Source organism: Oncorhynchus masou, chromosome 29 (genome assembly GCF_036934945.1).
Source record: "Oncorhynchus masou masou isolate Uvic2021 chromosome 29, UVic_Omas_1.1, whole genome shotgun sequence".
NCBI lineage: Eukaryota > Metazoa > Chordata > Actinopteri > Salmoniformes > Salmonidae > Oncorhynchus > Oncorhynchus masou.
Window position 1 is genome coordinate 84,647,184 of NC_088240.1, and position 24,884 is coordinate 84,672,067.

Consider the following 24,884-nt stretch of genomic DNA (forward strand, 5'->3'; position numbering starts at 1 on the left):
AAGAGATCGTGCCTTGTGTTTCATTCCCAGGCACACAGCCAGATGTGCATCCCCATATTAATCAGGCAGCAGTCTCTCTAATGAGGGAGAAAGATTAGCCTATCACTGTCTGGAGACGGAGGCTGATGGGGTGGGGGGTGGTGAGGCTGCTGACTGGGGTCTAGGAGAGGGGCTTACTTCTGGGTCATATTCATTAGGAACCAAACGGAAGAAAATGGAATGAAACTATGAGTGATTATACCTGAACACACCAATAAAAAAAGTGTCCTAATGAATATGACCCTGTTTTTGGGGGAGGGGGTGTGGGGAGTGGTTGTTATGATCTTTGACCCTCTCCCCCTCTTGTTCCCTAGTGCGTCAGCATCAGAGGAGAGGAGAGAGGAGCGTGGGGAGTGTAGTGGGTCCAGGGTGGTGCCCTGTCCCTCTCTGAAGGAGGCGGGGAGTGCGTCTATCCCATTACTGCGTCAGCGATGAGCAAATACACGACAGGATGCAAACGCTCCGCTCCAGGGACCGGCCCCCCCACTCCGGGTATATAAGGGTCAGTCCTGCACCTTCAGGAGAAGTGTCCCGCTGTCTGTTCCAGCTGTACTCCCTCTACTGTACACTCCTCTCCTCTACTGTTATCAGACTGTTGAGCCCAGCCTGTGTGGACTGACTGAAGGTAATTAAACTTCGTGTGGCTATTTATTTCTTCTAATTTTTCTGCTGTGAGGTCGCTGTGGTTATCAGTAAAGAAGCTTAATGAACACTTGGAGCATGGGACTGATTCCTTGCACAATGGGTTCTCTACAATTGAAGTACAGGGTTTAAGGGTTTGAGAAATTATGGTATGTCCTGACTCCTGTTTAATATCTGAAGTATTATTGGTTTCTGGATATACCTTCCTTCAGAATGCTGTCCTATATTTGTTTTAATTCTATACAACCCATACAGTTCTTGTTTGTTGAATCGACATGAATTATTCACTAGTCCATTGGTGGTATGAAGACATCTTCACCCAGGAGAGGACTTTTCAATGGCTCTTTAAACAGAGAAGAGTCTGTTTTTTCTGCCCCTGAGGCGTCTTATGGTAGAAAAGTAAATTCTCCTGACTGGAAGCTGAAGAAGCCGATAACATGGATCGCTGCCTAATTGTGTTGGTTCTTTCCTCCAGGATTATATATTATATTTTGTTTTAACAAATTGTATTGTTTTGGATAATTGTCTTCTACCCCTGTGCTGCATAACGCAACAACAGGTTTCAGTTGTGTCATGAGAAAAATTATCATGGTATTCCTTGTAAAACTGATTTTTTTTAAATGTAATACAGATCTATGCAGAGAAGTTAATTCATGTTCTCTTTTGATGCTAATCTTTTCTGATCTGTCCATCTCTCTCTCTCTCTCTGTGCCCCCTCCGTCAGCAATGAATGCAGGCATCTGTGTATGTGTACTGCTGGCTGCGTTCTCTGGCAGCAGTTTGGGGCGCCCGTCGCACTCGCAGGATGAGGACAAGCCTGAGCCCCTCCAGCTCGACAGCGTTATGTCTCCCCAACACACACGCCACACCCGCTCAGCATCCTCCAGTGGCCAGCTCATCCCCTTCTCCAAACCGGCAGAGGACGAGGCAGAGGACCTCCGCACCAGTCTGCGCCAACTACTGGCAAGATTGATATCCAGGAAAGGTAAGCCATGGCATCTGTTAAATGTTTGTTCAAGTAAAATAGACCAATGTTAAAGGTTTGTTCCTAAATATCATATTCTAGGGTTGTATGTTATCACAATCCTAGTATCCCTCACTCATGAACGAAGTCACCAATTATAAAGTCATGTATTAAGTCACCATATTCTCTATGTAGTGCACTACTTTGACCAGGGCACATAGCGCTCTGATCAAAAGTAGTGTACTATTTAGGGAATAGGGTACCATTTGGGACTCAGGACAGTGACCTTGTATGAGTTTTGGATTGGCAACATCTTCACTCTGATAGCTTTCCCATCTCTATAGTTAAAGCACTTTTCCTCTGAGAAGGAAGAGAAGTCCCACAGTACGAGACAGAAAGCCATGGAGGAGAAAGTTGATAGTGGGAATTATCCAGACAGAGGCCATCCCTCCAGTGGTTTTCATCACGTAACAGAGAGATGAAGAAATATGAGATTGTTAGAGAAATAAAGCCTCCCTCCATCCTTCCTCTCTCTCTTCTGTCATCATTCATCTCTCTGGGTGTTGTCACAATCCAGGCATGGCTGTGTCATGCTACTGTCATCTGGCCCTACTCAAACTGGACTTTTTGACTTGTATAAACAATCAAATAAATGGCTATATTTTGCCATTTTAAAAGGAACTCCACCAACGTTGTGTAGATTAGTGCGGTTTGTAGATATCCTTAACTCCTCTGAAGAGGGCTAGAACATCTACACACATAATAATGAACATTTACACACAGAAGTACATGCCAAAGAATGAAACAGTCAGTGTCTCCAGTGGATCCATAATGACGGCCGGCACCAGTCCCTGGGACGATGCTGAGCGGATGTTGCTGAATGGCTCCATCAGATAGCTAGCCAACACTGATTTAGTCAATGAACAAGTGTTCATTTGTTATAATCCAATAGGTCTTCCCTGATCCCTGGAACAGAAAATGGTTAAGAAACATGTTCTGATCCAACATATCAAGGAGTTGTGTTATCCTGATCCCAAACAGTCATAAGGACAGGATGCTTTCTCGGAATAATTATATTATGCTCTTTCATCTAATGATACAATCACATGAATAAGGTTATACCAACAGGAGACTCCAGTGCCTGTCACAGTAGAGATGCTATGTGACATCTGTCTCTGTGCCAGACAGAAATATATTTTATATCCATATGCATTAGAATATAATGTAGTATTTAAAAGGGCAATCTGGGATTCAAACAATGCACAAGCGCCATGTCTTTGGTAAAAAGCTGAAGGTTTGTGCTGGAGAAAAGTAACCCTTCAAATTCCCTGGTTCCAGGATCATTGCAGAGGAGCTCGTCCCTGAGCAGCAGAGCCAGCGGTCCGGGTCCCAGCCACAAGATAAAGGACAGAGACTACCTGGGCTGGATGGACTTCGGACGCCGCAGTGCAGAGGAATACGAGGAGTACTCCTCATAGAAACAGATGCACCACCACTAAATCATCTCAATTATCAGAAAACAACAAATCATTGTCCCCAAAAGCTATATTTATTATGATGTATTTGATGTAAATGTGTTTGTAAAACTGATATGAAGCAATATATATATACAGTACGTATACAGATTTTTGAAGAAAACAAAAAAAGTTTGATGCTTTTCTTACATGTACCCTATACACAGTCCGATGTCCTTAAAACACACAGATACCTAATCAGACAGATTTTGTAGTAGAATCAACCAAGTCTGCATAATATAACATCCTTCTCCATAGTGTTTCCAAACACTAAGGCCTTGGGTTCATTGTATTCCTAAGTGCCATGCAGTCTAGTGCGTTTAGTGGGCTCATGGTTTGCTCTATTTGTCATTTACAAATAATGTTACACAACGGCTCATCTGACTCATATTTGCTCCCCCATTATGCTGGACCACAGTTGGCACACATTGTTCACAGCTCTAGTCATCACTGAGCCACAGAGATGCAGCAACATACAGCAAGAAGGTACAGGGAGGTTAGACTGTGAGAGACGACAGTGGGTGTATTAGCAGCACACAGAATTTAGGTCTGAAAGTGATACCTCCCTGAGCAACTTGTCTTCTTATGGACCCACTGTACCAACAGCAGCCCAGCACATCACTCGGACTGAATTAAATAGCAAGAGCGTTTTTGTTAACGAGCCGTCCTCCAAATCTACTTTTTCAGACACACGGCCTTAGAGTGTGATTGTAGCGGCAATAACAGAGGCAATATCACATCTCTGTCACTAAATAGATCAACCGGAACACAGAGGAGACAAATAGAGCCTGGGTTTTTACATTAGACAAAGCACGCAGCTTAACAAATATTGGATGGAGTACCACTTGGGTGCATTGGAGAGACAATGGCTTGGCTTGGATTGCACTGTTGTGAGCATAAAGCTTGGCTAGCGCTGCACTAATGCTAGCACAGGTGTCCCTCAATGAGCTGATTTAATTATTTACGACAGGTTTTCGTTGTGGGATGGGAGGCAGGAGGCGGAGGAGGGGAGGTGGGGAGGGGAGGAGGAGGGGAGGATGAGGGGAAGCAGAGGAGGGGAGAAGGAGGGGAGGTGGAGGGGAGGATGAGGGGAAGCAGAGGAGGGGAGAAGGAGGGGAGAAGGAGGGGAAGCAGAGGAGGGGAGAACGGGAGGTGGAGGTGGGGAGGATGAGGGGAAGCAGAGGAGAGGAGAATGGGAGGGTGAGGAGAAGGGGAGAATCAGGGGGGCTGAGGGGAGGCAGAGGAGGGGAGAATGGGGGCAGAGGGGAGGCGGAGGGGAGGCAGAGGAGGGGAGGAGGATGAGGGGAAGTGGAGGAGAAGAGGATGAGGAGAAGGTGAGGATGAGGTGGGAGTAGGGAGGGATCTGTTGCATAATAAAGCATGGCAATAAAATACAGAAAAACATGAAACATCTGCTGCTGCTGCTGCTGGGGCAATTACACATAATTGGTGCCCATTTACAGACAGTGGCTAACTGCTGGGTCCACATTAGGCTCAATGAGATGCTAGAAGGTTGGGACTGGTGATGGTGAGAGGGAGACGGATTTGACAGACCTAGAGAGAGATGACAGGTAGGGGGGGATTATGTAGGACCACTAAACATTTCGGAAAACTTGTGCAGATCCCAAAAAGGATGAATCATTTCAGTTCCTTGAATCTTTTTTGGGGCATCAACAACCTCCTTTGAAGTCTATGATAATGCAAGTCAAATGTCAATTTGATCATCCATTGGTTTGTAAGACACTAAAAATATCACTAAGAAAATGTGAATATGTTAGAACAAGAGCTCCAGCATATTTAACTGAACAACCTTATAATAATGAATAAACAAATTGACATAAATAATTAATTGGGGGGGGGTCTCTCCCCCTAAGACACCCGAAGGGAGTGGAATCATGGCCAGGGTCACCATTGGACAGCGCCCCTGGAGCAATTAGGGTTAACTGTCTTGCTCAAGGGCACAGTGACAGATTATTTATTTCACCTTGTCGGCTCCGGTATTCGAACCAGCAATCTTGCAGTTACTGACCCAATGCCTTTACCTTGAGGCTACCTGCTACGTTTTATCCATCTATGAATATCAAGTGGCTTGTTGTTCAAGTGGATGTGTGATCATACCAGATGTTCCCACTAATTACAAACAAAAGAGAAGACTTCCTTGAACATGGAGAAAAGGGCACTGAAAGAGCACTTAGGGGAACAGCTGAATGAGTAGTGGGTTTATTTCTGCTGCTGTCTGTAGTAATGGACCCTCAACACAATGCACTTGGTTCCAACAACACTGAAATTCTCAAATAGTCATCTAATTGCATGAAACTGAGGCCAAGATATTTCCCATGTGAACACGTGTTGTAGCTCGGTCCATATTGTTCTCATAAAGCTGTGTGGGCACCAGTATGGTGAAACACCATGAAACTGAGGACAAGATCTTTCCCATGTGAACACGTGTTGTAGCTCGGTTCATATTGTCCTCATAAAGCTGTGTGGGCACCAGTATGGTGAAACACCATGAAACTGAGGCCAAGATCTTTCCCATGTGAACACGTGTTGTAGCTCGGTCCATATTGTCCTCATAAAGCTGTGTGGGCACCAGTATGGTGAAACACCATGAAACTGAGGACAAGATATTTCCCATGTGAACACGTGTTGTAGCTCGGTCCATATTGTCCTCATAAAGCTGTGTGGGCACCAGTATGGTGAAACACCAGGAAACTGAGGACAAGATCTTTCCCATGTGAACACGTGTTGTAGCTCGGTTCATATTGTCCTCATAAAGCTGTGTGGGCACCAGTATGGTGAAACACCATGAAACTGAGGCCAAGATCTTTCCCATGTGAACACGTGTTGTAGCTCGCTCCATATTGTTCTCATAAAGCTGTGTGGGCACCAGTATGGTGAAACACCAGGAAACTGAGGACAAGATCTTTCCCATGTGAACACGTGTTGTAGCTCGGTTCATATTGTTCTCATAAAGCTGTGTGGGCACCAGTATGGTGAAACACCAGGAAACTGAGGACAAGATCTTTCCCATGTGAACACGTGTTGTAGCTCGGTTCATATTGTCCTCATAAAGCTGTGTGGGCACCAGTATGGTGAAACACCATGAAACTGAGGCCAAGATCTTTCCCATGTGAACACGTGTTGTAGCTCGCTCCATATTGTTCTCATAAAGCTGTGTGGGCACCAGTATGGTGAAACACCATGAAACTGAGGACAAGATCTTTCCCATGTGAACACGTGTTGTAGCTCGGTCCATATTGTCCTCATAAAGCTGTGTGGGCACCAGTATGGTGAAACACCATGAAACTGAGGACAAGATCTTTCCCATGTGAACACGTGTTGTAGCTCGGTCCATATTGTCCTCATAAAGCTGTGTGGGCACCAGTATGGTGAAACACCATGAAACTGAGGCCAAGATCTTTCCCATGTGAACACGTGTTGTAGCTCGCTCCATATTGTTCTCATAAAGCTGTGTGGGCACCAGTATGGTGAAACACCAGGAAACTGAGGACAAGATCTTTCCCATGTGAACACGTGTTGTAGCTCGGTTCATATTGTCCTCATAAAGCTGTGTGGGCACCAGTATGGTGAAACACCATGAAACTGAGGCCAAGATCTTTCCCATGTGAACACGTGTTGTAGCTCGCTCCATATTGTTCTCATAAAGCTGTGTGGGCACCAGTATGGTGAAACACCATGAAACTGAGGACAAGATCTTTCCCATGTGAACACGTGTTGTAGCTCGGTCCATATTGTCCTCATAAAGCTGTGTGGGCACCAGTATGGTGAAACACCATGAAACTGAGGACAAGATCTTTCCTATGTGAACACGTGTTGTAGCTCGGTCCATATTGTCCTCATAAAGCTGTGTGGGCACCAGTATGGTGAAACACCATGAAACTGAGGACAAGATCTTTCCCATGTGAACACGTGTTGTAGCTCGGTCCATATTGTCCTCATAAAGATGTGTGGGCACCAGTATGGTGAAACACCATGAAACTGAGGCCAAGATCTTTCCCATGTGAACACGTGTTGTAGCTCGGTCCATATTGTCCTCATAAAGATGTGTGGGCACCAGTATGGTGAAACACCATGAAACAACAGTTGTCAAGTATTTCCTCAATAAAGGTCATGTCTTCATAAACAGTTCATTATCATGAGGATTTCTGGTGATTTGTGCTCCAAACATGATATTATTTGGCCTGTAGTGAACTCCAACCAACACTACATATATATAAACATACAGATAAATAAGACATGAAGGCAAGCAGGTCATATCAATTGTTTTATTGATAATAGCCTTTTTTTGCAAATTGGTGCTCTTGAAATTCCGGAACACAAAACCCTTGTTTTTAAACCAGTGTTCTGACCACTTCATGGCCTGAACAACATTTTTGTTCCTTATATATATATATATTCTAGTTTATTAAAAAATAGTTAACATGGCTAAATTCATTGCATACATACCATTTACAATGTACAAGTAGTATAATAATAATTCCCTTTGTGGTTGAAATGCAGTAAAACCATCATTTAAATCAACAAACACATATGGACATAATATTTTCTGCTGTTAATCAATACATTCAAAGGCTATTCAAGTTACACACAATGTCAGCAAGGTCGAATCTCTACTTTTGTCAGAAGTTAATGATAAATAATATGCGTTTCTTCTTTATTTCAACACATATACTGCATCTATCCAAGATGTAATTTGACATTTGAGAGCTCATCTTCTCTGCAGTTCAAGTTAAAACTCGTACGAGGAGGATAACCTCAGAACACAAAGCAGTTGTCTGCTCATACCAGGGAGGAACCAGACAGATCAGTCAGTCCAACAACGGAACTATGTAAAGTATGAGGCACTAGGACGTATTCTCCCCATCTCTCCGTTCCACAACTTCATTTACAGTACAGTGGCTTTAGTTTAAAGCTAACAGTTCAGTCACCAAAGCTTGTTACCAGAAAGATGAAAGTCAGAAGAAAAATCTAACTTGTATAATGTTTCTCTCATAAAAGTCAACCGCGTCCCTCCCAGAGAACTCTTCTACACACCTTTTGTATTGGGAGACAGCAGTTAGTGGGCTCTGGTTGAAATGACCTGTATATCTGATTATCACCTTAACCAAATGACTCAAGCCTTTCTTAGACTATCTAAGCCTATAGGTAAATCTTTCAACAACTTTATACACACACACATGCTCACATACTCACACTGCACACAAATGTCTATAAATCATGTTGGTCTGTTACAATGTATCCAAGTTCAAACCATAGCCTATTCATTCACGGCAAACATCCATGCATCCCTCTTAGCTTCAAGTGTGGCTCCTTCCCACTCTTTATTTGGATCAACTTTGAGGTGAATAACATGTGTTGTTGCCCAGTATTGTGCTAGCTAGTAGTATGAATACTGTACCTCCAACATTTCATTTCCTCAATAAAGGTCTTAGTTATGTGCATATTGTTATGATGTCACTGAACACCCTTAAATACCACTTAAGGTGCGTTTGTTGGTACTGCTTGCCACTCATTAGCTACTTAACAGGAAGAAACAGTGCTTTATCTCTACATGTACACGTTTAGACGTGGGAATAAAATGAATAGATGTTTAATATGAGTTTACCTGGGCTTGGAAGCGCTCCGTTTCCTAAACAGATAACAGGTGCTACAGTACATCTGCTTCAGCCTACCGATCTGCAGGGCCAATCAACAACAAAACAATAACACATCATGGTACTATTTACTGAGGCTTGTAAGCAGAGAGAAAAGAGGACAGAGAAAGAGAGGAGAGGAAAGGAGAGAGAGACAGAATAGAAGAGAGGAAAGGAGAGAGAGACCGAATAGAGAAAGAGAGGAGAGGAGAGAGACAGAATAGAGAAAGAGGACAGGAAAGGAGAAAGAGACCAAATAGAGAAAGAGGACAGGAGAGGAGAGAGAGACAGAATAGAGAAAGAGGACAGGAGAGGAGAGAGAGACAGAATAGAGAAAGAAAGAAAGGAAGACAAAATAATTAGCATTGATACAAAATGCACTGTAAAAAGAAAGGGCATCTCTTTCAGGCACAGAGTTGATTTGTCACAGACCGGGGACTCATACAGCAGCTATATATACATCCAACTCATCGACAGGTGACAGACAGAAGAGAAAAGTCAACATTCATTTACCCATCATTGAGACTAGTCTGTCTGGGGAGCTTGGAGGAAGAAGCCAGGAGCATGTCTGTGGGGCTTTGGGGCCCCGGGCCCTTCATAGCCATGCCGGCCCCTACCATGGCCGGGTAGCTGCGGTTACGGCGGATGCCTGCGTTCAGAGCGGGGCCGAGGCCCCCTATGGGACTGGTCACCACAGAAGGGCAGAAGTGGGAAGGGCGGTGGAGGCCGCTGAGGGGCCCCAGCATAGTGGGCCCCGTGGCCCCTGATAAAGAGGGGCCGGCCCCAGCCACGCTGAAGCGCTTCAGCTTGTCCACCAGTTTCAGATTGTGGACGCTGACGTCAGTCTGACACTCGCTGTCTGCTGACTCACTGCTCTGGGCCTCTGCCCTCACCTCCTTCAGGATGGAGCTGGCCGGCTTTGACGCCAGGAAGTTGTCATAGGGCGGGGCGCTGGGACTGAGTTCGAAGGGCCCACGGGGCTGCTGGGTTTGGCACAGAGAGAGCGGTGGGTTGGGGAGTTGGGCGGCGTGGAGGGTAGGGTGTCGGGGGCCGCGGCGGTAGAAGCGATGGTACCCCCAGTGGGGGTGGAGGTGCAACAGTCTGCCCGGTCCCAGCTCTGAGGGTTGTAGACTGCTGCAGAGATGCCTCGCTCCTGGAGGAGCCGCACCAGACCTCCACTAGTGCTCATGGTCTTGGTGGAGTCTCTCAGGTTGGTGAAGGACTCGGCTGCCAGGCTGAGGCGGCGCGGGGTGCAAGGGGTTGAGCAGGGGGTAGATCTGACGCTGCTGCTGCTGGTCATAACGCAGGAGGCAGTAGGGCCCGACATAAGGCTGAAAGAGGGAGATGAGAGGGACACACACAGACCGTCACACACACATACTGCTATACAGTCAGCCACACTGCTATACAGTCAGCCACACTGTTATACAGTCAGCCACACTGTTATACAGTCAGCCACACTGCTATACAGTCAGCCATACCGCTATACAGTCAGCCACACCGCTATACAGTCAGCCACACCGCTATACAGTCAGCCATACTGCTATACAGTCTTCCATAGTGAGCCATACTGCTATACAGACTTCCATACAGTCAGCCATACTGCTATAAAGTCAGCTATACAGCCAGCGATACCACTATACCGTCAGCCATACCGCTATACAGTCAGCCATACCAGCTATACCGTCAGCCATACCGCTATACCGTCAGCCATACCGCTATACCGTCAGCCACACCGTCAGCCACACCGTCAGCCACACCGTCAGCCACACCGTCAGCCACACCGTCAGCCACACCGCTACACAGTCAGCCACACCACTACACAGTCAGCCACACCACTACACAGTCAGCCACACAGTCAGCTATACTGTTATACAGTCAGCCACACCGTCACAGCCACACAGTCAGCCACACCGTCAGCCACACCGTCAGCCACACCGTCAGCCACACCGTCAGCCACACCGCTATACAGTCAGCCACACCGCTATACAGTCAGCCACACCGCTATACAGTCAGCCACCGCTACACAGTCAGCCATACCACTACACAGTCAGCCACACAGTCAGCCACACAGTCAGCCACACAGTCAGCCACACAGTCAGCCACACAGTCAGCCATACCGCTATACAGTCAGCCACACAGTCAGCTATACTGTTATACAGTCAGCCATAATGCTACACAGTCAGCCACACCGCTAGCACAGTCAGCCACACCGCAGCCACACCGTCAGCCACAGTCAGCCACACCGCTACACAGTCAGCCACACCGCTACACAGTCAGCCACACCGCTACACAGTCAGCAGCACCGCTACACAGTCAGCCACACCGCTACACAGTCAGCCGCACCGCTACACAGTCAGCCGCACCACTACACAGTCAGCCACACAGTCAGCCACACAGTCAGCCACACAGTCAGCCACACAGTCAGCCACACAGTCAGCCACACAGTCAGCCATACCGCTATACAGTCAGCCACACAGTCAGCTATACTGTTATACAGTCAGCCATAATGCTACACAGTCAGCCACACCGCTACACAGTCAGCCACACCGCTACACAGTCAGCCACACCAGCTACACAGTCAGCCGCACCAGCTACACAGTCAGCCGCACCACTACACAGTCAGCCACACAGTCAGCCACACAGTCAGCCACACAGTCAGCCACACAGTCAGCCATACCGCTATACAGTCAGCCACACAGTCAGCTATACTGTTATACAGTCAGCCATAATGCTACACAGTCAGCCATTCTGCTATACAGTCAGCTATACCGCTATACAGTCAGCTACACAGTCAGCCATACTGCTATACAGTCAGCCATACTGCTATACAGTCAGCCATACTGCTATACAGTCAGCCATACCGCTATACAGTCAGCCATATACCGCTATACAGTCAGCCACACCGCTATACAGTCAGCCACACCGCTATACAGTCAGCCACACCGCTATACAGTCAGCCATACAGTCAGCTATACAGTCAGCCACACCGCTACACAGTCAGCCACACAGTCAGCCACACCGTCAGCCACACCGTCAGCCACACCGCTACACAGTCAGCCACACCGCTCAGCACAGTCAGCCACACCACACCGCTACACAGTCAGCCACACCGCCACACAGTCAGCCACACCGCTACACAGTCAGCCACACCGCTACACAGTCAGCCACACCGCTACACAGTCAGCCATACAGTCAGCCACACAGTCAGCCACACAGTCAGCCACACAGTCAGCCACACAGTCAGCCACACAGTCAGCCACACCGCAGCCACAGTCAGCCACACAGTCAGCTATACTGTTATACAGTCAGCCATACTGCTACACAGTCAGCCATTCTGCTATACAGTCAGCCATTCTGCTATACAGTCAGCTATACCGTCAGCCATACTGCTATACAGTCAGCCATACATACAGTCAGCCATACTGCTATACAGTCAGCCATACTGCTATACAGTGAGCCATACCGCTATACAGTCAGCCATACCGCTATACAGTCAGCCATACCGCTATACAGTCAGCCACACAGTCAGCCATACCGCTATACAGTCAGCCACACCGCTATACAGTCAGCCACACCGCTATACAGTCAGCCACACCGCCATACAGTCAGCCACACCGTCAGCCACACAGTCAGCCACACCGTCAGCCACACCGTCAGCCACACCAGCCACACAGTCAGCCACACAGTCAGCCACACAGTCAGCCACACAGTCAGCCACACAGTCAGCCACACAGTCAGCCACACAGTCAGCCACACAGTCAGCTATACTGTTATACAGTCAGCCATACTGCTACACAGTCAGCCATTCTGCTATACAGTCAGCTATACAGTCAGCTACACAGTCAGCCATACTGCTATACAGTCAGCCATACTGCTATACAGTCAGCCATACCGCTATACAGTCAGCCACACCGCCATATACAGTCAGCCACACCGCTATACAGTCAGCCACACCGCTATACAGTCAGCCACACCGCTATACAGTCAGCCACACCGCTATAGTCAGCCACACCGCTATACAGTCAGCCACACAGCTATACAGTCAGCCACACAGTCAGCCACACAGTCAGCCACACCGTCAGCCACACCGTCAGCCACACCGTCAGCCACACAGTCAGCCACACAGTCAGCCACACAGTCAGCCACACAGTCAGCCACACAGTCAGCCACACAGTCAGCCACACAGTCAGCTATACTGTCAGCCACATACAGTCAGCCATACTGCTACACAGTCAGCCATTCTGCTATACAGTCAGCTATACAGTCAGCTACACAGTCAGCCATACTGCTATACAGTCAGCCATACTGCTATACAGTGAGCCATACTGCTATACAGTCAGCCACACCGCTATACAGTCAGCCACACCGCTACACAGTCAGCCACACCGCTACACAGTCAGCCACACCGTCAGCCACACCGTCAGCCACACCGTCAGCCACACAGCGTCAGCCACACCGTCAGCCACACCGTCAGCCACACCGTCAGCCACACACCGCTACAGTCAGCCACACAGTCAGCCATACAGTCAGCCACACCAGCCACACAGTCAGCCACACAGTCAGCCACACAGTCAGCCACACACACAGTCAGCTACACAGTCAGCCATACTGCTATACAGTCAGCCATACTGCTATACAGTCAGCCATACTGCTATACAGTCAGCCATACTGCTATACAGTGAGCCATAAATCTATACAGTCAGCCATACCGCTATACAGTCAGCCACACAGTCAGCCATACCGCTATACAGTCAGCCACACCGCTATACAGTCAGCCACACCGCTATACAGTCAGCCATACAGTCAGCTATACAGTCAGCCACACCGCTACACAGTCAGCCACACAGTCAGCCACACCGTCAGCCACACCGTCAGCCACACCGTCAGCCACACCGTCAGCCACACAGTCAGCCACACAGTCAGCCACACAGTCAGCCACACCGCTACACAGTCAGCCACACAGTCAGCCACACAGTCAGCCACACAGTCAGCCACACAGTCAGCCACACAGTCAGCCACACAGTCAGCCACACAGTCAGCCATACACAGTCAGCCACACAGTCAGCTATACTGTTATACAGTCAGCCATACTGCTACACAGTCAGCCATTCTCAGCTATACAGTCAGCTATACAGTCAGCTACACAGTCAGCCATACTGCTATACAGTCAGCCATACTGCTATACAGTGAGCCATACTGCTATACAGTCAGCCACACCGCTATACAGTCAGCCACACAGTCAGCCACACAGTCAGCCACACAGTCAGCCACACAGTCAGCCACACAGTCAGCCACACAGTCAGCCACACAGTCAGCCACACAGTCAGCCACACAGTCAGCCACACAGTCAGCCACACAGTCAGCCACACCGTCAGCCACACCGTCAGCCACACCGTCAGCCACACAGTCAGCCACACACCGTCAGCCACACCGTCAGCCACACAGTCAGCCACACAGTCAGCCACACCGCTACACAGTCAGCCATACAGTCAGCCACACAGTCAGCCACACAGTCAGCCACACAGTCAGCTATACTGTTATACAGTCAGCCATACTGCTACACAGTCAGCCATTCTGCTATACAGTCAGCTATACAGTCAGCTACACAGTCAGCCATACTGCTATACAGTCAGCCATACTGCTATACAGTCAGCCATACTGCTATACAGTCAGCCACACCGCTATACAGTCAGCCACACCGCTATACAGTCAGCCACACCGCTACACTGTCAGCCACACCAGTCAGCCACAGCTACACAGTCAGCCACACCGCTACACAGTCAGCCACACCGCTACACAGTCAGCCACACCGCTACACAGTCAGCCACACAGTCAGCCACACAGCGTCAGCCACACCGCTACAGTCAGCCATACAGTCAGCCACACAGTCAGCCATAGCGCTATACAGTCAGCCATAGCGCTATACAGTCAGCCATAGCGCTATACAGTCAGCCATAGCGCTATACAGTCAGCCATACAGCCATACAGCCAGCCATACAGTCAGCCATACAGTCAGCCATACAGTCAGCTATACAGTCAGCCATACAGTCAGCCACACAGTCAGCCATACAGCCATACAGTCAGCCATACAGTCAGCCATACAGTCAGCCATACAGTCAGCCATAGCGCTATACAGTAAGCCATACCGCTATAGTCAGCAACACAGTCAGCCATAGCGCTATACAGTCAGCCATAGCGCTATACAGTCAGCCATAGCGCTATACAGTCAGCCATAGCGCTATACAGTCAGCCATAGCGCTATACAGTCAGCCATAGCGCTATACAGTCAGCCATAGCGCTATACAGTCAGCCATAGCGCTATACAGTCAGCCACACAGCTACAGTGCCTTGCGAAAGTATTCGGCCCCCTTGAACTTTGCAACCTTTTGCCACATTTCAGGCTTCAAACATAAAGATATAAAACTGTATTTTTTTGTGAAGAATCAACAACAAGTGGGACACAATCATGAAGTAGAACGACATTTATTGGATATTTCAAACTTTTTTAACAAATCAAAAACTGAAAAATTGGGCGTGCAAAATTATTCAGCCCCCTTAAGTTAATACTTTGTAGCGCCACCTTTTGCTGCGATTACAGCTGTAAGTCGCTTGGGGTATGTCTATCAGTTTTGCACATCGAGAGACTGAATTTTTTTCCCATTCCTCCTTGCAAAACAGCTCGAGCTCAGTGAGGTTGGATGGAGAGCAATTGTGAACAGCAGTTTTCAGTTCTTTCCACAGATTCTCGATTGGATTCAGGTCTGGACTTTGACTTGGCCATTCTAACACCTGGATATGTTTATTTTTGAACCATTCCATTGTAGATTTTGCTTTATGTTTTGGATCATTGTCTTGTTGGAAGACAAATCTCCATCCCAGTCACAGGTCTTTTGCAGACTCCATCAGGTTTTCTTCCAGAATGGTCCTGTATTTGGCTCCATCCATCTTCCCATCAATTTTAACCATCTTCCCTGTCCCTGCTGAAGAAAAGCAGGCCCAAACCATGATGCTGCCACCACCATGTTTGACAGTGGGGATGGTGTCTTCAGGGTTATGGCCTGTGTTGCTTTTACGCCAAACATAACGTTTTGCATTGTTGCCAAAAAGTTCAATTTTGGTTTCATCTGACCAGAGCACCTTCTTCCACATGTTTGATGTGTCTCCCAGGTGGCTTGTGGCAAACTTTAAACAACACTTTTTATGGATATCTTTAAGAAATTGCTTTCTTCTTGCCACTCTTCCATAAAGGCCAGATTTGTGCAATATACGACTGATTGTTGTCCTATGGACAGAGTCTCCCACCTCAGCTGTAGATCTCTGCAGTTCATCCAGAGTGATCATGGGCCTCTTGGCTGCATCTCTGATCAGTCTTCTCCTTGTATGAGCTGAAAGTTTAGAGGGACGGCCAGGTCTTGGTAGATTTGCAGTGGTCTGATATTCCTTCCATTTCAATATTATCGCTTGCACAGTGCTCCTTGGGATGTTTAAAGCTTGGGAAATCTTTTTGTATCCAAATCCGGCTTTAAACTTCTTCACAACAGTATATCGGACCTGCCTGGTTTGTTCCTTGTTCTTCATGATGCTCTCTGCGCTTTTAACTGACCTCTGAGACTATCACAGTGCAGATGCATTTATACGGAGACTTGATTACACAGGTGGATTGTATTTATCATCATTAGTCATTTAGGTCAACATTGGATCATTCAGAGATCCTCACTGAACTTCTGGAGAGAGTTTGCTGCACTGAAAGTAAAGGGGCTGAATAATTTTGCATGCCCAATTTTTCAGTTTTTGATTTGTTAAAAAAGTTTGAAATATCCAATAAATGTCGTTCCACTTCATGATTGTGTCCCACTTGTTGTTGATTCTTCACAAAAAAATACAGTTTTATATCTTTATGTTTGAAGCCTGAAATGTGGCAAAAGGTCGCAAAGTTCAAGGGGGCCGAATACTTTCGCAAGGCACTGTATACAGTCAGCCACACCGCTATACAGTCAGCCACACCGCTATACAGTCAGCCACACCGCTATACAGTCAGCCACACCGCTATACAGTCAGCCACACCGCTATACAGTCAGCCACACCGCTATACAGTCAGCCACACCGCTATACAGTCAGCCACACCGCTATACAGTCAGCCACACCGCTATACAGTCAGCCACACCGCTATACAGTCAGCCACACAGTCAGCTATCCTGTTACAGTCAGCAATACTGCTATACAGTTAGCAATACAGTCAGCTTTACTGCCATACAGTCAGTCACACTGCCATACAGTCAGCAATATAGTCAGCTATACTGCTATACCGTCAGCCATAGCGCTACACAGCTACACAGCTACACAGTCAGCCATTCTGCTATACAGTCAGCCATTCTGCTATACAGTCAGCCATTCTGCCATACAGTCAGCCATTCTGCCATACAGTCAGCCACACAGCGCTATACAGTCAGCCACACAGCGCTATACAGTCAGCCACAGTCAGTTATACTGTTATACAGTCAGCTATACACCTATACAGTCAGCCATAGCGCTATACAGTCAGCCACACAGTCAGCTATACTGTCATGCAGTCAGCTATACTGTCATGCAGTCAGCTTTACAGTCATACAGTCAGCTTTAGAGTCACACAGTCAGCTTTACAGTCATACAGTCAGCTTTACAGTCATACAGTCAGCTTTACAGTCATACAGTCAGCTATACTGTCATGCAGTCAGCTATACTGTCATGCAGTCAGCTATACTGTCATGCAGTCAGCTATACTGTCATGCAGTCAGCTATACTGTCATGCAGTCAGCTATACTGTCATGCAGTCAGCTATACAGTCATACAGTCAGCTTTACTGTCATGCAGTCAGCTATACTGTCATGCAGTCAGCTATACTGTCATGCAGTCAGCTATACTGTCATGCAGTCAGCTTACTGTCATACAGTCAGCTATACTGTAATGCAGTCAGCTATACAGTCATACAGTCAGCTATACAGTCATACAGTCAGCTTTACAGTCATACAGTCAGCTTTACAGTCATACAGTCAGCTTTACAGTCATACAGTCAGCTTTACAGTCATACAGTCAGCTTTACAGTCGGCTATACTGTCATACAGTCGGCTTTACAGTCATACAGTCAGCTATACAGTCATGCAGTCAGCTTTACAGTCATACAGTCAGCTTTACAGTCATACAGTCAGCTTTACAGTCATACAGTCAGCTTTACAGTCATACAGTCAGCTTTACAGTCATGCAGTCAGCTTTACAGTCATGCAGTCAGCTTTACAGTCATGCAGTCAGCTTTACAGTCATACAGTCAGCTTTACAGTCATACAGTCAGCTTTACAGTCATACAGTCAGCTTTACAGTCATACAGTCAGCTTTACAGTCATACAGTCAACTTTACAGTCAGCTATACTGCTATACATTCCGCCACACAGTCAGCTATACAGCGATATAGTCAGCTATATAGTCAGCCATGCTTCCATACAGTCAGCTATGCTCCTCAGCTATGACAGACACAGCCAGAGCTTAGACCACTCAATAGCTATTCAATAGGTTGATTTTAGTCTGACCATCATTGATCATCAATGTTAGTTTCCTTTTTTAGCACACACACTGATGCAGACTAGTACAATAAAATGGAGCTTCCTGGTACAATGTAAATGAACTAACCAATCACTGCCCATATCAATATCAGATCAAATAGAAAACAATATTAACATCTACCTGACTATTTAGTTCAGAAACCAACAGACAAATCAATGGGACACTTTGACAAGGTTATCTGGATATTACCCCAAACACATGCTATTTCAACCCCAGATAACATTTCCTGGAAAACCCCCAAAGGAAATCAGAGACACAGTGCTAACACACCGGTAATTATACAAACCAGTGTTATGAACACTGTTCCAAACATAGTTCTGTAAGCAATGAACACCCACAAGCTTTTAGTATCAATCATCAGACCACAATCAAGTTGTATTGTATGAATCAAGGCCAGGGCCCCATCATTATATTATGGAAGACATTTTCATCTGATCGCCATTGATTAGAGAGTCTCAGCCCGTTGGGGCGGAGCTGTTCGAGATTTGTTTGATTGACAGTTGGCAGGAGGGGGGTTAGAGGGTTTAGAGACCAAAGGAAGCAGAATAGTTAGAAGGGGACAGCAAGGCAGGCTTTGTTATTCCCCGGAACAACCCCAAAACTACGGAATCAGACCCCAAATCCCCTACAATGAGGCCACGCTACTAGTCATGTGACATGCAACAAGTCTCACCCACGGGGCGGGAGAGGGCGTGGCTCAGTGGGCCTGCTGCTCTAAATCAGCCTTCAGAACAACATGATAGAGAGTGGCTTCCTCTTCCTCATCACATGACCTGGAAGGGATGGGGGCAATTCAATACAATTCAATCATCTTTATTCAGGAGGGGCAATTATAGCTGTCAGACAGTGGGTGTGTATTAAACACACCATGGCTCAGCCAGGGCAAAGGAAAATGTACTTGTGAACGAAATCATAACTAACTTAGTTTTTACATGAATTAATAATTAATCTGAGTCACTATTTCCTTCAGCAATATGGGCTTATTATGATCCTCTCTGTATTATCATTCTCAGCCCAATGCTGAAAGCCAAGGAGGTTTCCACTGTCTGCAGTGGTAGCGGTTCAGACAGACACTGCCACCTAGTGGCTACAGGGGTACACTGCAGTGTCAGCATGCATCTCCAATGGCACTCTTTTCCCTATATGCTGTAGTGCACTGCTTTGGTCCAGGTCCCACAGTGGATAGGAAAGCCATTTGGGACTCCACCAGTGTGGGGTAAGAGGGTTGTCTAACCTGGGGGTGACTCTAGTCAGCTCGTCTGAGGGGTGCATGATCCGACAGGTGGTGAAGGTATAGGTGGAGCTGGTGTTGGACATGCATTTACCAGGGAAGTGGGCTGTAGACAGGAAGAGAGAGAGAAGGGAAGAGAGGGAGAGAGAGGGGGAAGGGTAGAGGGTTAGTTAACTTAAAATCAAACACTCAGACAGAGTGGATGGTTTAAAGCTGCATCAATTGCAAAGATGAAACCGCTGTATTTTTGCCTGAAGAAGCTGTTTTAAACCACTGAAAACAATTAGATAGGCAGATAAAGGAATGACAATGATTTCAGCAGATTCCTAATATCCCAGGCATGAATTAGTGTTCCACTCTAACATAGGGATTCTCCATAGGGAACACAACACAGGTTTAACTGAAAGCACTGGAGAGAAGTGGTGTGTTGACTGTTTGTAGCCGTGTGAGGACTCTGCAGTGTTGACTGTTTGTAGCAGTGTGTGGACTCTGCAGTGTTGACTGTTTGTAGCAGTGTGGGGACTCTGCAGTGTTGACTGTTTGGAGCCGTGTGTGGACTCTGCAGTGTTGACTGTTTGTAGCAGTGTGGGGACTCTGCAGTGTTGACTGTTTGTAGCCGTGTGGGGACTCTGCAGTGTTGACTGTTTGTAGCAGTGTGGGGACTCTGCAGTGTTGACTGTTTGTAGCAGTGTGGGGACTCTGCAGTGTTGACTGTTTGTAGCAGTGTGAGGACTCTGCAGTGCTGACTGTTTGGAGCCGTGTGTGGACTCTGCAGTGTTGACTGTTTGTAGCAGTGTGTGGACTCTGCAGTGTTGACTGTTTGGAGCCGTGTGGGGACTCTGCAGTGTTGACTGTTTGGAGCCGTGTGTGGACTCTGCAGTGTTGACTGTTTGGAGCCGTGTGTGGACTCTGCAGTGTTGACTGTTTGGAGCCGTGTGGGGACTCTGCAGTGTTGACTGTTTGGAGCCGTGTGGGGACTCTGCAGTGTTGACTGTTTGGAGCCGTGTGGGGACTCTGCAGTGTTGACTGTTTGGAGCCGTGTGTGGACTCTGCAGTGTTGACTGTTTGTAGCCGTGTGGGGACTCTGCAGTGTTGACTGTTTGGAGCTGTGTGGGACTCTGCAGTGTTGACTGTTTGGAGCCGTGTGTTTGGGACTCTGCAGTGTTGACTGTTTGGAGCTGTGTGACTCTGTGTTGGGTTTGGAGCTGTGTGTGGACTCTGCAGTGTTGACTGTTTGGAGCCGTGTGGGGACTCTGCAGTGTTGACTGTTTGGAGCCGTGTGTGGACTCTGCAGTGTTGACTGTTTGGAGCCGTGTGGGGACTCTGCAGTGTTGACTGTTTGGAGCCGTGTGGGGACTCTGCAGTGTTGACTGTTTGGAGCCGTGTGGGGACTCTGCAGTGTTGACTGTTTGGAGCCGTGTGGGGACTCTGCAGTGTTGACTGTTTGGAGCCGTGTGGGGACTCTGCAGTGTTGACTGTTTGGAGCCGTGTGGGGACTCTGCAGTGTTGACTGTTTGTAGCAGTGTGGGGACTCTGCAGTGTTGACTGTTTGGAGCTGTGTGTGGACTCTGCAGTGTTGACTGTTTGGAGCAGTGTGTTTGGAGCCGTGTGGGGACTCTGCAGTGTTGACTGTTTGGAGCTGTGTGTGGACTCTGCAGTGTTGACGGTTTGGAGCTGTGTGTGGACTCTGCAGTGTTGACTGTTTGGAGCTGTGTGTGGACTCTGCAGTGTTGACTGTTTGGAGCTGTGTGTGGACTCTGTGGCTCAATGTCAAAGGCAGGAGATGAGGTGACATTCACACCACTCCATAATAATTCCTAGGAAACAGGGTCATGGACTGAACATGTTTCCCAAATGGTCCCCTACTCACTATATAGTATACTACTTTTAACCAGAGCACTATGGGCCATGGTTGAAATAGTGCATTGTATAGGGAATAGGGGGCCATTTGGGATGACAGTAGTGTCATGTGAGTTAATGGACAGCTGTGAGAGCATGTGGTTACCAGATCACGTCATCTGATATCACGACAACCAAACCACAGAGACCTGGACACTGGCCATAGGTTGTACATATTCCATCTGGAGTGTGTGTGTGTGATACGTATATACTGCATCACTATGTAGGTTTACACTAACATAGGACATCTCTAATAATTGGCTTTTTGAGTGTTCTTCATGCCTTTGAGATGAAGAATGTTGTGATGGAAGACGAGAACAAAGTCACGACAACATGATTTGACACCAGATAGGACACAAATGACTCGAGTAGATGGAAGTGGTGATCAGAACTGGAGGATTCAAATTAATCTGAATTTGTAAGGAAGGATCTTGAGATTTTAGGAACAGTGCGAATATGAGGTGGAGATTAAACACAATACTGAAATAAATTCAACTCAATATACTCAAAAGGGGTATGACAGTAGCACACGTCTGGACGAGGTGGGTATGTCTGGACACGTCTGGATGAGGTGGGTGTGTCTGGAGATGTGTGTATGAGCGTGGAGGGATCGGGGACCGACGGGCAGGCGAGGAGGGGATGGCTGTGGCCAATGAATGCCCCAATATCCTGAGGTAGAAGGGAGGGCCAGGGACATCCGGTGCCTGTGTGACCCATTTAGGAGGCTCCCTCACCAGACACCCTGTCAGCGGCTGCAGCCTGATCCTGGTTCTCCTGGTTCTCGCTGTCTGGAGGTGCAGGGGACGACAGTGATGTGCTGCCTGGGCCTGCCTCGCCCTCTTCCCTGGCTTCTCCCTCTGGAAGGTTGTTGTTGGTGGATCTGCCGCTGCAGGAAGAGGAGCGGGTACGGAGGCCCTGCTGGCTGAGGATGGAGATGCCACTACAGCCGGGGGTAGAGCCTGAGACAGACAGGTGGTCAGACTCCTCCACGACCTCAAAGTCCTCCTCCTCAAAGTCAGTGAACAGGTACATGTGCTCCAGGTCTAGTTCCAGAGGACGGAAGCCCTTCGTGACCACACCAGGCCGCGTGTCCAGGATCCCACCCAGGTTGGGCTGGGCCAGCTGCTGCCACTGGTGCAGGGTGGCCGAGCCTGGAAGGGAGAATATCAAACATTAGACACGCATATATTATTCAAGTCTAATGATAATGTCATAAATATGAGTATATATTATTATAGTGTAATAATGTAATAAATATGAGTATATATTATAGTGTAATGATAATGCAATACATGTTAGTGTATACTATAGTGTAATGATAATGTAATTAACCTCAGTGTAACGATAATGTAATAAATCATAGTGTATATTGTAGTGCAATGATAATGTAATTAATCAGTGTATATTATTATAACATAATAATGTAATAAATGGTAGTGTAACGATAATGTAATAACAGTGTAATAATGTAATGAACTCACAAGTGTTGATTCATTGTGCATGTTAATGGTGTTGTCACCAGGTGGCACTAGAGACGCAGATTAGATACTCTACTAGATGTTTCCTACTACTGTATAACCTGACAGTGACTACGTCCCAAATGCCTCCCTACATCCCTATATAGTGCCCTCTGATCTCTGCTGATTTTTCAATCAACCATTTAATCTGACAAAAAAAAAAGCTGTGAAAAACTTGTTGAAAACAACATTTGGAAAATGAATATAATTAGCATTTTAGCGTGGGAAAATATGTAAGAAAACGTAAATAAAAATGTGAAGAACTTCTCTTTTATTTGGTTAAACGTGTGCTTCATACCTGATCTATAACTGCATCTATCGACTCAACACAGTATCCAACTTGTATTTCAAACAGTTGCATTCAGGTTCTTTCAGGAGATAACACAAATATGCAGCAAATCTCTGGACAGCTTTTTGAGGATGTCTGATATGTTTGGAGAGGATTTGACATGGACATTAGAGTAACAGGCTGTATGGCTGTTTAATGTAATCTCTCCTTGATAAAACATAGGATGAGAGGCACAGGGCCTCAACGATGCTGTGGAAAAGACCAGCAACAGGTCTGGATTTGCTGTGCATGATGATAACTAAACCAGGTGAAACTAATGTGTTTGGCAGGGCTGGTGGTGGGCCGGTCTAACTCTGTGGTGGTGGGCCGGTCTAACTCTGTGGTGGTGGGCCGGTCTAACTCTGTGGTGCTGGGCCGGTCTAACTCTGTGGTGCTGGGCCGGTCTAACTCTGTGGTGCTGGGCCGGTCTAACTCTGTGGTGCTGGGCCGGTCTAACTCTGTGGTGCTGGGCCGGTCTAACTCTGTGGTGCTGGGCCGGTCTAACTCTGTGGTGCTGGGCCGGTCTAACTCTGTGGTGCTGGGCCGGTCTAACTCTGTGGTGCTGGGCCGGTCTAACTCTAGGTAAAGGCTCAGACACAGCAATAACGTTTTCTGGAACTTGGCACCTCTGAACGTAGTTTGCGAACATATTTATTATGTAGAATCACTTAGAGATTTGGCAGGCGGACGTCGACAGGGGGTCCCTAAAACACAGCGTGCTGAACGATCGGCAGGCGTAGGCTAGATCCACATTCGGTGTGATGTGTGTGAGCCTCAACTAACTGTAGATGTGGAACCAGCAGCGGGGGCTGGGTGAGTCAGAAGAAGAAGGAGTACTGTGTCAACCAGCAGCAGGGTGAGAGGTCGTGGGGGAGGAGTCACCTTCCAGTGGCTTGACGATCTGTAGCTTGTCCGGCAGGTAGGAGCGGGAGCTGAAGGAGTACCCAGACCAGATGGAAGAGGGGTGGGTTCCTCCCAGGGACATGATGCTCTCTGTGGGGGTCATGCTGCCGTTGTCCACCTCTCCCTTCTCCACCAGCCCCTGGAGCTTCCGATCCCTCTCCTCCTCGAAGAACCGCCGCTCGCTCAGGTAGTTGTCCCGCCGCAGGGAGAGACGTCGCAGGGCTGTTTCCAGATCCTGAGAGCCCGGCGTTCCAGGGGTCCCTGGTTTCTTGTTGGAGTCGTCCGTACTGGGGGGGAAGAGAGAATAGAGCAGAAGACAACATGAGTCTTGCAAACCTGCATTTGCTGAGGACAGGAGAAACTGTGTACATTGTATTTATTTATTCAATCTAGTCCTATTCAACGCTTCAAGTCTATCAAGAGGTCCTATAACTGGTTTGCTGTACTCAACGAGACACTGGTCCTGTACATAACAACGTGAATAGCAACAAGACTGGCTGATGACATCAACAAAAAGAGTCAACTGTTATTTGTGGTTGTCAAACCTAATAACAAAAATCACCAATGGTCATTTGACATCAACACAAGGCGTATTG

At 47.4% G+C, this 24,884-nt stretch overlaps 2 protein-coding genes across 2 annotated transcripts in view; one reads left to right on the forward strand and one right to left on the reverse strand.

The window, feature by feature from the left end:
* Window positions 1–515: 515 nt before the first annotated feature.
* On the forward strand, window positions 516–3,674 carry ccka (cholecystokinin a). The gene is made up of 3 exons (XM_064946660.1): window positions 516–664; window positions 1,406–1,666; window positions 2,984–3,674. The coding sequence occupies exons 2-3, from the start codon at window positions 1,408–1,410 to the stop codon at window positions 3,121–3,123; spliced, it is 399 nt and encodes a 132-aa protein (XP_064802732.1). The 5' UTR covers window positions 516–664; window positions 1,406–1,407; the 3' UTR covers window positions 3,124–3,674.
* Window positions 3,675–7,431: 3,757 nt separating this feature from the next.
* Window positions 7,432–24,884, reverse strand: part of LOC135520849 (trafficking kinesin-binding protein 1-like) — a 51,398-nt gene continuing 33,945 nt past the window's right edge. The window contains 6 exon segments of the mRNA XM_064946661.1: window positions 7,432–8,856; window positions 9,327–9,781; window positions 9,784–10,144; window positions 19,645–19,752; window positions 22,541–22,691; window positions 24,268–24,575. Coding sequence (XP_064802733.1) covers window positions 8,844–8,856; window positions 9,327–9,781; window positions 9,784–10,144; window positions 19,645–19,752; window positions 22,541–22,691; window positions 24,268–24,575 — 1,396 coding nt within the window. The 3' untranslated portion in view covers window positions 7,432–8,843.